This window comes from Elgaria multicarinata, chromosome 15 (assembly GCF_023053635.1).
Source record: "Elgaria multicarinata webbii isolate HBS135686 ecotype San Diego chromosome 15, rElgMul1.1.pri, whole genome shotgun sequence".
Classification (NCBI taxonomy): Eukaryota; Metazoa; Chordata; class Lepidosauria; order Squamata; family Anguidae; genus Elgaria; species Elgaria multicarinata.
In genome coordinates, this window is record NC_086185.1 from 25,718,034 (window position 1) to 25,731,872 (window position 13,839).

General features: G+C 50.8%; 1 protein-coding gene across 2 annotated transcripts in view; it reads left to right on the top strand.

Annotated features, from left to right (window-relative positions):
- HTR2C (5-hydroxytryptamine receptor 2C) overlaps nt 1–13,839 on the top strand; it is a 120,255-nt gene that overhangs the window by 79,427 nt on the left and 26,989 nt on the right. For both annotated transcript variants that reach the window (XM_063141620.1, XM_063141621.1), the window contains exon 2: nt 4,775–5,431. In XM_063141620.1, coding sequence (XP_062997690.1) covers nt 5,044–5,431 — 388 coding nt within the window. In that variant the 5' untranslated portion in view covers nt 4,775–5,043. The remainder of the gene's footprint in view (nt 1–4,774; nt 5,432–13,839) is intronic.

Sequence of the window (13,839 nt, forward strand, 5' to 3'; positions counted from 1 at the left end):
AACAAGACGTCTTCCTTGCCCTTCCTGTCATCTGCTTGCTTGCCAAACAGAGTAAGCAGGCTGTGGCAGCTACTACTAGGCCTTCCCACCACCGCTGTTTGTTGGCTTGTTTGCTAAGGGCCAGAGTGAGGTTGCAATGGGGAGAAGCAGGAGCAGGTTGAGGGGGTCTTTGGTCAATGCCCCCCCCCATGAGATGCGGGCACTTGTCAGGAGCCTAACCACGCTGACCCTTGATGCTAGCCCTGGATCCCAGCATCTGTCCCTGAACTGAGAGGTTCTGTCTAGCTGAAATGACGTATAGGAGAAGCTTCCATGGATGGGACAGTAGTGGGAGATATTTGGATGGGGGAGCCAAAGAGCAATATGGCGGGCTCCGCTGGCAGGATGGCACTCTTGCTTTTCGATGGCCCAGTTGGCTCCGCAATGTCCCTGGAGCACCTTGAAGCAAAATCTGGGCTGAAACATCACAAATGGATTGCTAGTGTTCAGCCACATATTAAACCCCAGAATGAATGAAAAGTCATTAGGGTGGATATTAGCTAAAGGCAGGGAGGTTTAAGGTCCAGAGGATGAGACAGAAACTGAGAAATTCGCCCCTAACGCCGGCAACGTCTGCATAATGCATGCTTTTATTGCAAGAGCCATTAATATTCTTGCCTTTAATTTACTGAGTTCAGTCTGCTCTGCTGAGTTAAGTGCAGGGTATTGTATTCACAGATGGGAAGGTCAAGTGAGATGGTTGTGCCAGCCTTAAACCTTTCACCCATTACTGTAACAAGAGTTTTCCAGGCATGCTGGCCTATAAGCGTTCCAATTTAAGAGATGGGAAATTTCCTTGCTCCCATATCCATGTCTGCCAGAGATGAAGGGGGGCTTTGAGGCCAACATAATGACAAGGATGGGAAATACTGTTGTGTGGTTTGATCAGTGCTGCCTCCAGTTTGGGCAAGAGCTCTCAAAATGGGACCCCTCTCTCTATGACTGGTTCAGACAACACAATAACCCACGCTCAAGGGTTGAGTACGGGTTGAGTCTGGCTTGTCGTTGAACTGTGGTTTGTTGTTGAAATGTGGGATAATAATAATAATAATAATAATAATAATAATAATAATAATAATAATAATTTCTTACCCGCCTCTCCGTTTGGATCGAAATGGAGAACAACAACAACAAGTATAAAATACATAAAACTGAATTAAAAGCATAGTATACATTATTAAAACATCCTAAAAACATCTTAAAATTCCACTGGATAGGCCTGCCAGAATAGATTGGACTTTATAGCTTTCTTAAATGCTAAAGGACTATTAAGGGCCAGTTGACGAGTCTCCTTCAGCAGGCCATTCCACAGTCTGGGAGTTAACATATTGTCAGAACCCAGCCATGATAACAAACCATGGTTTGTTAACCTTGCGCAACCCATAAAGAGAACCCATGGCTTGTTGTTGATTTGTGAACTGTATTGGGAAAAAGGCAAGATATTACTACTACTACCAACAACAACAACTGTGGATTGTTCATCATCCCCATAATTTGCTTCTTCTGACCTCGACACCTTGCTGCACAACCCAGCTGAACGCACATTTGTGCTTATTGTGAAGTGATAACCTAGAAGTTGATTTTCCCTTCCATTCACAATGGAACCCTCTCACAATGGCAACCTACCCTGTACTTAAGAAATTGCCATGGAAGCCCCCCACCCCACCCCACATCCTTCCTCAGATTTGCCTACCATGGAGTGAGATGAAGGTCAGATATAGGGTCCCGGTTGCAAAGCCTGAATGTATATCCTGCAGTGTGCTTGCAAAAGAAGCACCTTTACTCCAAATAAACATGAGTGGATTATATGCATTTCATTGTGCACTGGCATTGAATTTTCTCAGGGCCGGTGCTGCCATAGAGGCAGCTCAGGCGGCAGCCTAGAGCGCCAAAGTAAGGGGGCACCGAATGGCGCACCTGGAAGCCACTCTCGCACAGCAGCTCTGAGAGGGTGCCTTCCAGGCACACCGTTCCAAAGCCGCCCGCCCGCCCCCCGACCCCAGCGTCCTGGCTTCGAAGCCAGGAGTGGCTTCCAGCTGGGGGCTGGCTTCGAAGCCAGGACGCTGGGGCAGGGGGCGGCTTCGGAACGGTGCGCCCGGCTGGAAACCGCTCAACTGCCTAGGGCACAAAATAGTCCGGCACTGTCCCTGTCAGTGTAGGAATAGTGTTGGTAAAAGTGAGCATCTTTACCTCATCCACCCCCTTTTAAACATCTTTTCTCAAATATTGATTCTTATCTTGTCATTCACATGGACCGCAGAGATTCAGCAGCCCACCAGAACAAACCGGGGAGGAGATGAAGAACATTTCAAGTCTTGGTGACTGATATGTGGGGAGAGGGAGAGAATGAGAGTGTGTGGTGGTGGTGGTGGGGCTGTCTCCCACATAAAATGCTCTGAAAGCTATTTAGCGTGCGGGGTTTTGAAAGGAAAAAGCCGGTGGTGTCCCTGTCCCTGTCCCCCCGCGCATTAATGGGAAACGTTTCCATTCCTGCTTTGTCTTCAAAAGGCTGTTTCATTTATTTGCGGTGCATTTGCTCCCGTTTTCTCTCTTCCCTCTCTTCTTCCAGCAAACCTGGCTGTTTCACAGCCCTCACAAGAATAACTCTGGCAGCTCCGAACAGCAGCTCTGTAATTGAGCTTTAATCAACCCTCATCGGTGTATTCCAGCCCCCTTGGTGGTTTAATGCTTCAATGGGTCCCCTCCTGCTTTGCCGCCATTGTCCTGCAACTCCGAGCTGCAGCTAATAATGACTTGTCTACCTGTCGTCCCTCCTCATAATAGGCAGGAGGCTGAGCCAAGTTTCTGAGGAATTATTGTTCTCTTTTGCTCCGCAAAGCTGAAAATTGGGGAGTTGGGTTAATTGTTTACTGTTCCCGTTCCGATTCTGACATTGATTTAGCCTCTGGCTTTCGCAGCCAAGAGCGCTCCTATCGCTGTAATTGTGTGTATGTTTCACACTATCGACAGGCCTGATGAAATGGAGAACAGGGCTTCGACACCTTAGGCTCTACCTTGACCAGTCAAATGCCTGCCCCGCCGGCCGGAAGGGCTCCTCCAGAACAGCTTTCTTTCTGCATGAGCTCCTTGCCAGAAGGGCTTAGCTCTTTCTCAAAAGCAGGCTTGGCCCTGCTGGGGAATACTCTCTTTTTAGTACAGGGAGGGCTAAAAGCAGGATGGATTTCCCTCTAGAAGGAAATTTGGCCTTCCAAGTCATTCACTCCAGCTGCCATGTCTGCACTGTTCATTCCCCTCCCCTTCTTTTTATAAGCAGCATGAAGTCGAAACCAGTCTTTATAGGGTTAGTCTCTTTTGGAGGAGAACGCTCATGTTTTCCTTGACATTGGTTTATGTACAACCGTGCATGTTGATTAGGGGTTTTTACAGGCACAAGAACAAGCACACAGTAGGTAGGACCAAGATCCATCCTGTCCCCCCACATAAATCCCAAATTTGCTTTTTTCCTGCTTTTTTCTTCATAGAATCATAGAATCATAGAATCATAGAATAGCAGAATTGGAAGGGGCCTACAAGGCCATCGAGTCCAATCCCCTGCTCAATGCAGGAATCCACCCTAAAGCATCCCTGACAGATGGTTGTCCAGATGCCTCTTGAAGGCCTCTAGTGTGGGAGAGCCTACCTCCTCCCTAGGTAACTGATTCCATTGTCGTACTGCTCTAACAGTCAGGAAGTTTTTCCTGATGTCCAGCCGGAATCTGGCTTCCTCTAACTTGAGCCCGTTATTCCGTGTCCTGCACTCTGGGAGGATCGAGAAGAGATCCTGGCCCTCCTCTGTGTGACAACCTTTCAAGTATTTGAAGAGTGCTATCATGTCTCCCCTCAATCTCCTCTTCTCCAGGCTAAACATGCCCAGTTGTTTCAGTCTCTCTGCATAGGGCTTTAAAGACTAAGAGATTTGCGGTGGCAGAAGCGATTATGGGCCAGCTGATCAACTGGTGGCTGATGTAAGTCTGGAGAGATAGAGATGTGTTTCTTTTCGGCTTGTGTAGCTCTCCAGCAGGGTACGTGGAACCACCGGAGGTATGCTAAACTTCCTGTTTCTACCTGCCTCGGACTGCAGAATGACAGAGGTGCTGTTGCTGTTGCTGGATTTTGTTGTTGTTGTTGCTAAAAAATTCTTAGATGCATCAAGGTGACTTACAATAGAAATACAACAGACCAATTTTAAAACTACATTATCTATTAAAATACAACCGCCCCTTAAGGCAACTAAAACATCAGTCATGAGCATAAACAATTCAACCAATGCATTCAACAGCCAATCCTATCCTTGGGAATAGAGGAAAGACTTAACCTGGCATGGAAAAGATGTCAGTGTTGGTGTCAGGCGGGTCTCAATGGGGAGAGCATTCCGCAGTTGGGGAGCCACCGCCGAGAAGGCCCTCTCCCTTGTTGTCATCCTCCAAACCTCCCTCAGGGAAGCAGTCTGAATAGGGCCTCAGAGGTTGATTGTAGGGTACAGGTAGGTTCATACCAGGAAAGGTGCTCTGCAAGTTGTTGCAGTCCTGAGCCATATAAGGCTTTATAGGTTTGAAGCTGCACCTTGAATTGGGCTCAGAAATGTACAGGCGACCAGGGCAAGCCAAGTGGGGTGCCTGTTGGAATATGTGGCTGCATTCAGCTTGGTGAGATGAACGTTTCTGTGTGTCCCACCCCTGGCTGTACTCTGTACCTTTCCTGTACAAACGAAAATGCCTCTTTCTTTCCTTTGCAGAATGCTGGCCTTGAACATGAGTCAGGCGTCGTTGCAAAGATCCCACTGTTCCTTGCCTGTTGGCGCACTCCAGCCGTGGGGCCTGGCCTTCACGGCATCCCGGAAGAACTCCACTCTGGCTTCTACGATCTTTCACCCCCTATGGAAGGTCAAACACCTTGGTGGCCCATGTGCCACGGGATTCCACAGTTGCCTTGGATCTTCGCCCATTTGAAAAAGGGATTCCCGTCGAGGTGCTCTTGAGAGGCGTGGAGTACCGCTACTGGCAAATGATGAATGCCATCAATGGGGGTGGTGTTCTCGTTGGCCTTACCACAGTGTCCGTCACCCTGGACTTTAGCCTGCACAGCAGCCTGATGGCCTGGCCACTGGGGCACAATTTGACTTTGAATCACAGTTTGCCAACGTCTGATCCCCTGAACGCCTCCGTGGGGGCAGATGTCTTTCGGATGTCCATCAGAGAGAAGAACTGGCCAGCGCTCCTCATCCTGGTCATCATCCTACTGACCATTGGAGGGAACATTTTGGTTATCATGGCGGTCTCCTTGGAGAAGAAGCTCCAAAACGCCACCAACTACTTCCTGATGTCCTTGGCGGTGGCGGACATGTTGGTGGGCATTCTCGTCATGCCCGTCTCTCTCGTCACCATTCTCTATGGTAAGTCACGTGCCTTTTGTTCCGTTCAAGCCAATCAAGGGAAAGAACGTGACCCTGGTGGACGTCAGCAGGGAACTGGGCAGAGATTTTGTGCCCCTTCCCTGGTGTCTATGTTAAAGGCAGATGAAGGCCTGGTTTATGCATGCAACCGAATACCTTGGAGAATGCAGCATTTCGTTTCACAGTGCCCCTGAGGAAGATCTTAATTGAAATACACTGGTCAGAGAGAGAGAGAGAGAGAGAGAGAGAGAGAGAGAGAGAGAGAGAGAGAGAGAGAGTTTTGGTGCTCTTCTCCTCTTCTTTCTGCAGTGGTGCCTCCACTCCTTTTCTCCCCTATACATGTAGGGCCTTGCTAGACCTACCTGATAATCCGGTGGGGAGTAGGGGCGAGGGCGCGCTGCAGCTAGCGCGGGCCGTCGCCCCTAGCTAGATGTAACACGCGACAGGGTAAGGGAAAGCCCCATCGCGTTGGCCATTTTTTAAAAAATTAAAGGGGCCATGTGTGCAGGAGCGCACCAACGAAAAGGTAAGGCTTTTTTTTTAAAAAAATAAAGGGTTCCCCGCTTCCCCTGTCCCCGATTTCCCCACACAATGTCTGATGCCACCCCCGCCACCCCCGCCCGCCCATCCCCCCCACTCACCATGTCTGCCCCCCGCTCACTCGCCCGCCTGCCCGTCGCCCACTCGCTCGCCTGTCCGCCCCCCGCTCGCCATGTCTGATGCCCCCTCCACCCCCCAGCTCGCGATCTCCCCACCCTGGCCTCGTTCTTCTTCCCCACCCCCCATCCCTGATATACCTGCCCTGACCCTGTTCTTCTTCCCCCCATCCGCCATGTCTGATGCCCCCCTACCCGCTCGCCCGCCCGCCATGCCCGCCTAATCACCCACCTGATCACCCATCTGCCACACAAAACTGGTTTCCCAAATGCACAGCAAAACTGTGTGTGTTTCTCTTAAGCAGGGCCCCTCCCCTCCCATAGTCCCCACGTGGTGCTCTGCTTTGAAATTGTGGGGTGTTTCAAAAGTCAGCCTTTGGGAGGAGCTGGACAGTTGCTGTTCAAAGGCCGTGTTTACACCAGCTTCCCCCCCCCCCGAGGTCGTTCCAGGGTCCTCCCTGTGCGACCAAATGACTCACAGGGGATCCTGGGAGCAGCCAGAGACGACCCCTCCATTTTCCCGGGTTATCCGGGCTTTACCCGCAGTCCTGGGACGATCCCGAGGACCGCGGGCAGTGTGGGCGCCTGTCCCAGCTTCTTCCCTCCTCCCTACGAGTAGTAGGAGTCAGCAGAGGGAAGGAGCTACACCAGGGGGGATCCAGAGTCATCGAGGGGGAGAGTGGAGTTAGGGCTTTTTTTTTTTACTCTTCTCTGGTGCGCAATTGTGCTCCCAGCTCCTGCCTTTTAAAAAAAAAACATGACAGGCATGATGGGCGCAACGCCCCTCTTCCCTTCCAGGACATCATGCTTCTGTTTGGATGCCCAGGGAGGATCGCGGAAGCAGGTAAATCCACGATCCTCCTCCTCCCTTCCTCTACACCCTTAAGTGTAGAGAGGGACAAAGAAAATACTTTTACCATCCTAGGGAAACTCTGGTGTATGTGCATGTATGTGGGTGGGTGTGAATGTGTGGTGTGAACATGCGTGCGTACCTGCCTGCCTGCCTCCCTGCTGCGGTTCTTTAGATCCCAGCCTCTGCTGCAGCAACGAACAGTTTTCTCTGGAGAATACACAGCGGGCTTACGTAGTTTGTATGTTGCTTCAGCACACACACACCCCACCGTTCCCAAGAATGCCACTCCGGGAAGGAACACCAAAGCTCCTACCCACGTCGGGTTTATAAAAGCCCTGTAAAAGTCTGAGTCACGTACAGCAAATGACGCATACCCCTTGGTGACCTTTATCCTGAACACGTCCTTGCAAAGGTCTTTCTCTCTTCTGGTAAATGCATTGAACAACCCCCCACAAAACGATGCGTGGCCAGTCAGTGGCAGAAGTGTAGTGGTCAATTTTGAAATGCAGGCACTCATCATAGCTGTGCCCCCAAGCAGAAGCCAAAAATGCAGGCAGCTGTGCTGATCCACCTGGCCACCCTAGAGGGCACTTTGCATATGCTTTGCATAGGCTAAAGGGTGTGGATTTTATTTCCATCCCACCCCCACCAACAACCCCCCCACACTAGAGGCATTCAAGAGGCAGCTGGACAACCATCGGTCAGGGATGTTTTAGGGTGGATTCCTGCATTGAGCAGGGGGTTGGACTCGATGGCCTTAGAGGCCCCTTCCAACTCTGCTATTCTATGATTCAATGATCTGTCAATGGTTTTCTGGGCCAAGGGCCCGCACAAAGCCAGAGGTGGCTCCGCTCTTGGTGTCTGTGTAATTACACCTCTCCCTCCCTCCCCTGCCTGAATGTCTTTGGCCAAAGTTCTGCTCTCTTTGTGATGAATGCCCTGACATCTCCGAATAATGTCACTCAGGTGGCCTTTTAAATAACAGCCTTTTAATTCTGAGGATTCTGATTGGGACGCGAGAGCCAATAAAAGGTCCCTTAATGCTCATTTCGCTTTGAAGCATGGATGCTCTTGGACTTGCTAAGCTGGTTGCTGGCACGTCTTCGCTTGTGCAGAAGGGTGTTGAAGTTAGAAACGGCATCTCCGAGGGTGCTTCCAGATGAGGTTTTTAATGTGCAATCACCCCGATATTATTTGGGGTCCAGGCGATGACATCCTTGGACATTTTGGGGGAAAGCTTCTGCCCTAAAAGGCGGCCAAGGAATATTTGGAATAAGTAACAAGAAATAAATCTTTGATTTGTAGCCTACCCCATGTTTTTCCACTGTTCGGTCCTTTTTCTTACTAGACCAAAAAAAAAAAAAAAAGAGTTCAGGAAGAAAAAAGGGAATAGCTTCACAAGGCCTTTTGATGGGTAGCAATAGTAACCCTCCACCTGGGAGCAAGACACACACAGCATTGCTACCTAGGCCGTAGCTAGACCTAAGGTTTATCCCTGGTTTGTCCAGGGGTCAAACTGTTCATCTAGGTGACACACAGGGGATCCAGTGCTCAGGCAGGGGTGAACCCTGGAGGATCCCAGGATAAACCTTAGGTCTAGCTGCGGCCCTAAAAGGAGCATAGGTGGTATTGGTGATGGGGAATGTTCCTCTCCGAAAGACTCTGAAAGCTCCTGCCAGTCAGGCTGCATAATACTAGGCTTAAGATACAATCCTATGCCTGTTGAGACAGAAAAAAGTCGGGCTATGCACAGCTCCTCCCCGCCCCCCAAACTCTCCTTGGAAGCTGTTTCGGAGCCGCTGAAATGGCTCCAGTTTGACTAGGGACACGTTGGAATCAAAGTGAGATTTCCGCCATCCTCAAAGCAGGTCAGCTTGGTGGGTTCCTTGTTGCAAAGCCGATTGGGAGTCCCTGCTGACTCCTCACTCACTGCCCTCCCTCCTCCTTCCCTTCCCTGGAGCTGCCAAGTGCCGGCTCAGATTCGGGCCGAGGCAGGCTGAATCGGCCCACTTTGACTAGGCTTCGGCCTGAGGTGGTGCACAGCCCTTGAAAAAAAGCACTACAACTTCCGTGGTGACTGGGAATGCTGGGAGCTGTAGGATTTATTTTTTTCTGAAACACCAAAACCTGCAAATTCAGTCTAGTAGAGATGGACCTGAAATTATTCTGTGTAGCACAAACAACGATTCCAGCGTCAGACCTCAGGGGAGGGGCTGTGGCTCTGTGGGAGAGCCCCTGTTTTACATGCAGAAGTTCCCAGGTTCAATCCCCGACTTCTCCAGGTAGGACTAAGAAAATCTCCTGCCTGAAATCCCAGAGAACTGCTGCTGCCAGTCAGTGTCGGCAATATTGGACTAGATGGACCAAGGGTCTGAATGTGTATAAGGCACATTCCTCGGTTCCTGCATTCCTAAACCACCTTCAACCCTCTTTAAAATGCATCCTCCACCTGTAGCTCCCTTAATTAGAGTAGCACGGGACCCTGCCTCGTCCCATTTAGCCTGCGATGACCTGCTTTGACTGGCAGCAGCTCTTCAGGGTGCCAGAAAGAACAGAATCTTTTCCCTCTTATTCCACCTGAGTTCCTCCTTACCTGGGGAATGCCTGGATTGAACCCTGGGACCTTTGGGTTGTAAAGCATCTGCTCTACAATGGAGCTGAGGCCTCTCCCTGCGGAGAGTAAGACGCCCCAGTTCAGTGGAGGCACATGAAAATCAGCTCTCTGTTGTCAAAGCGCCTCCTTCACTTCATGTTTTCATATGGCTTTTTGGAGCCCTGATTTCCTTTCTTTCCCGTTCTTTTTATAGCTGTAGAGCTGCCGCCTTAATGCACACTCTTTTTTCCTGCCACCCGTTTCATCTTGCTGCCCCCCTTCTTTCTTTCTTTTTCTTTCTCCCCCTTTTTTGATAAAGTCAGCATACAAAAAAACAGGAGGAAATCTTCATTTCTAAGGCTTAACCTTTGCACCCTCTCAAAAGGCGTAGGAAGCAGAAGGCCACGGTCGTTTTGTCGGGGGCAGCTGGAGCAAATGTTTTGGAGCAGCAACGAAGCGAAAGGGTCCTGCGGGAACCCTCGGAAGGGGGGCCATGGGCCGTCTCTGACCCTGAGCTCAGGCTGCTAGCTTTGAAACAGGAGGGCAAGGAAGGGGATTTCTCTGTGTCCTGCTTTCTCCCAGGCACCCCACTTTTCTTCCTCCTCCAACTCCCAAAACGGCAGCTGCTCGAGGATGAATTTAACATCTCAGCCCTCTGTGTTTATTGTTACCTTTTTAATCCTGCCTGATTCATAGCTAGCCGCAGCCTAGTCTTCCTGGTTGAGTCCTCGGGCTCAGTTGAAGCAGCCGCGGGACCGCGGACGGATGCAAGTAAGGGAGAGGAGGGAGGGGGGTCTTACCTGCATCTGTCCCGGCCCATCCCAGCTTCACTAGAGCCCAGTGAAGTGTACACTACACTTCCTCAACCAGGAAGTGTAGGCTGCAATTGGGGCCTACAGTTCCTGGTTGAGCCGCGGGCTCTAGTGAAGCTGGGATGTGCCGGGACGGACACAAGTAAGGGGGAGGAGGGAGGGGGGGCTTACCTGCCCCCATTCCCCACCACTGTGGAGCTCCGATTTGGAGCCGGAGCTCCGCAGCGAAGCGGAGTGGCCCCTAGGCGGATCGAGGCGGGGCGGAGCAGGCCCAATCCGCAATTTGCGGAAGGGCGCGAAGAGGATCAGGGGGTCCATGCACACCCCTAGTAAATGTGGAGAGCCCAGAGCTCCATGCTAGAGCAGGTGACCTGCAGGCAAAGGGGTGCCAGGTTCAATTCCTGGCATTTCAGAATAGCACCGGGAAAAGATCCTGGAGAGCCACTGCCAGCCAGTACAGACAAGATGGAGCTAGATGGACCCATGGTTCGACTTGAGAGATGGCAGCATCTGATGTTCCTATTGAAAGCAGCCCTTTCTTCAGAACCATGTGGCCTGGAATCTTACCTTTCGGAGAAGGACCACAGCTCAGTGATGGAGCATCAGCTTTGCATGAAAGACACCCCTGTTTCAATCACCACTGTTTTTAAGTTGGACCCTTGAGCCATTCAGCTCAGTATGGCCCACAGCAGGGAAAGCCACCTGTCTGATACTCTGCTGTGGACTGTGCTGAGCTAAAGGGCTCAACGGTTTGACTCAATGCACGACACGGCAGGTTCTCATAGGTTAAATATCCCACAATGAGCTGCGGTGCATGTAGCTGTTGCTTTGAATGTGCAACTAGGGGTGTGCTCCGCTCCGTTACGGATCACCAGATGCGAAGCGGAGCGGGCCAATCCGGACCTCCGAAGTTTGCAGATCGGGGGAGGTCTGGATCGGCTTGAAGCGGTTCAGAACAGTCTGAAGTGGTTTGGACTGTTCCGAAGCTTCAGAGCCAGGTAAGTGGGGGGGAGGGGGGCTTACCTGGGTCCGTCGCGGTCCGGGTGGCGGCTTCAACTGTGGCCCAGGCTGGGCCACAATTGAAGCCGCCTCCCGGACCGTGATGGACGACAGAGCCAGGTAAGTGGGAGGGGGGGAGGGGGGGCTTACCTGGCTCCGCCGTCCACCACGGTCTGTGCGGCGGCAGACAGCGGAACCAAGTAAGGGGGAGGGGGGCTTATTCAGCCCCCATTTTGTCCCCCTTCCCCACTTACCTGCCTCCGCTGTCTGCTGTGGAGGCAAGTAAGTGGGGAAGCCCCCCCCGAAATGGCCGAATATTGATCCAGGCCTCCGGATCTCACTCCGGATCTGGTTCTGGAGCGGATCGGGGGAGGTTTGGATTGACCTGAACTGGATCAGGTTCTGAAGCGGTTTGAGTAAGGGGTGCACAGCCCTATGTGCAACCCCCGATCGGACCGATTGGGGGGTTGCTCCATGATGTGCGAACCCAACCTTTATGGGCTATTCAAGAGTTAAACAACTCCCGCATAACCCTCAATAACTAGTAGGTTTATGCGAAGGTTGTTTAACGCTTGAATAACTCTTGATGTTCAGGTTTGCATGACACGGTGCAAACCCTGATTGCCTCAATTGGGTGGTGCATATTCAAAATGCCGGGCACATGCTGTGGCTCATCATGGGTTAAATAAGCCACGATGGCTCATCTGTGTCGTGGAAACCAGCCCAGTATTAGTGCCAGCTCCAGGTATTTTAGGGACTCTTGAGTAAGAAACTCTCAATGGGCCCCTTCCTTGAATGAGTCTACGTTCTCGCTTCCATTGTCACCAGCTGCTTTTGTTCCTCCTCCTCTTTCCCATCATTGCTACCACTTGCTTGCTTCATGGGCAGCGAGCCAGTGAGCAGGTAGCCCGTGAAGACAAGCTGGAGCATGTTCAGAGGAGGGCAACCAGGATGATCAGGGGGTCTGGAAACAAAGCCCTATGAAGAGAGACTGAAAGAACCGGGCATGTTGAGCCTGGAGAAGAGAAGATTGAGGGGAGGCATGATAGCACTCTTCAAATACTTAAAAAGGTTGTCACACAGAGGAGGGCCAGGATCTCTTCTCGATCCTACCAGAGTGCAGGACACAGAATCACGGGCTCAAGTTAAAGGAAGCCAGATTCCGGCTGGACATCAGGAAAAACTTCCTGACTGTTAGAGCAGTGCGACAATGTAACCAATAACCTAGAGAAGTGGTGGCCTCTCCCAGATGCAGCTGGACAACCATCTGTCAGGTATGCTTTAAAGTTGATTCCTGTATTGAGCAGGGGGTTGAACTCGATGGCCTTATAGCCCCCTTCCAACTCTACTATTCTGTGATTCTATGACCTCTTGCTCCTCCTTCTCACTACCACTGTTGTCTGGGCCAGAGCATGAGGCAGGTGAAGAACCAGGCTGCAACGGGGAAGGGGAGGAGCAAGTCCTGGGAACTTTTGTCAATAGGACCCTGCCGGGGTGCGGCCTCTCAGCAAGTGCCCCCAAAATGCCCACCCTTGATGCCAGTCCTGTTCAGCATAAGGCAGCTTTTGATGTTCCACTACTCTTATTTTGTTCCTGGTTTTGCCTTTGGGGATGCCATTATTATTATTATTATTATTATTATTATTATTATTATTATTATTATTATTATTAATAGATAGGGAAGCTCTCTCTTTCTTTAACTTTCTCCCCATGCTGAAAGCCCCAATCAGGAATTAGGATCGGATCTGGGTGCAGAATATAGTCACTTTGCTTAGTGCTTTATCAGGAACGAAACAGCTTGTCCTGACCTTTCCCAAAGCCCTCTGCCTCCCACGTTTGCTGTGAGAAGAACTGCACTGAGATCCTGGCACATTGCAAAGGGCTACAAAACTATGAACGAGCATGAAAGGTTACCCCTTACCAGGTTCTTTTTCCTCTGTTGTTAGGGCTCACCTCCCAGTCCAAAAATCATCACTCCGGGTCCCTTCCTTCATGCCATGCAAGAAGCCGCTGTGCAAAGGAAATCCAATTTCCTCCCGTTGGGTCTAATAAAGTCAATTCAACATTTTTTCGCATGAAGCACTGCTTGGAGGCTCTCTTCTCCTCGGAAGGCTTTTCTCTCCTCCCCCCCTCCCTTTTGTAAGACGTTCACATCTCAAATGGCTTTGGCCCCTGCCCTGAACCTATTGCATCACCACTGATCATTGGTGGCAGAAGCCCAGCCTTTGCCAATCAAGTCCCTGCTCTCCCAAACGTTGATGAGTTCAGCTCTTTTTAATTTTTTTTTGCAGCATCCTGCACTAAATGGACAACTTGCATTTGACATCCTTAAATGAATTTTGCAGCGTGCAATTCCGAAAGGACTAATTAAATCAGTATGCTAATTAATAAAGAGAAGCCAATAAGTGTTGGCGCCAAGTTTGGGAAGGGCCGTGGTCAAGACACCCTCCATGGATGCCTTCCCTCCATGAGTCTGCGTTCTTCCTGCCGTTATC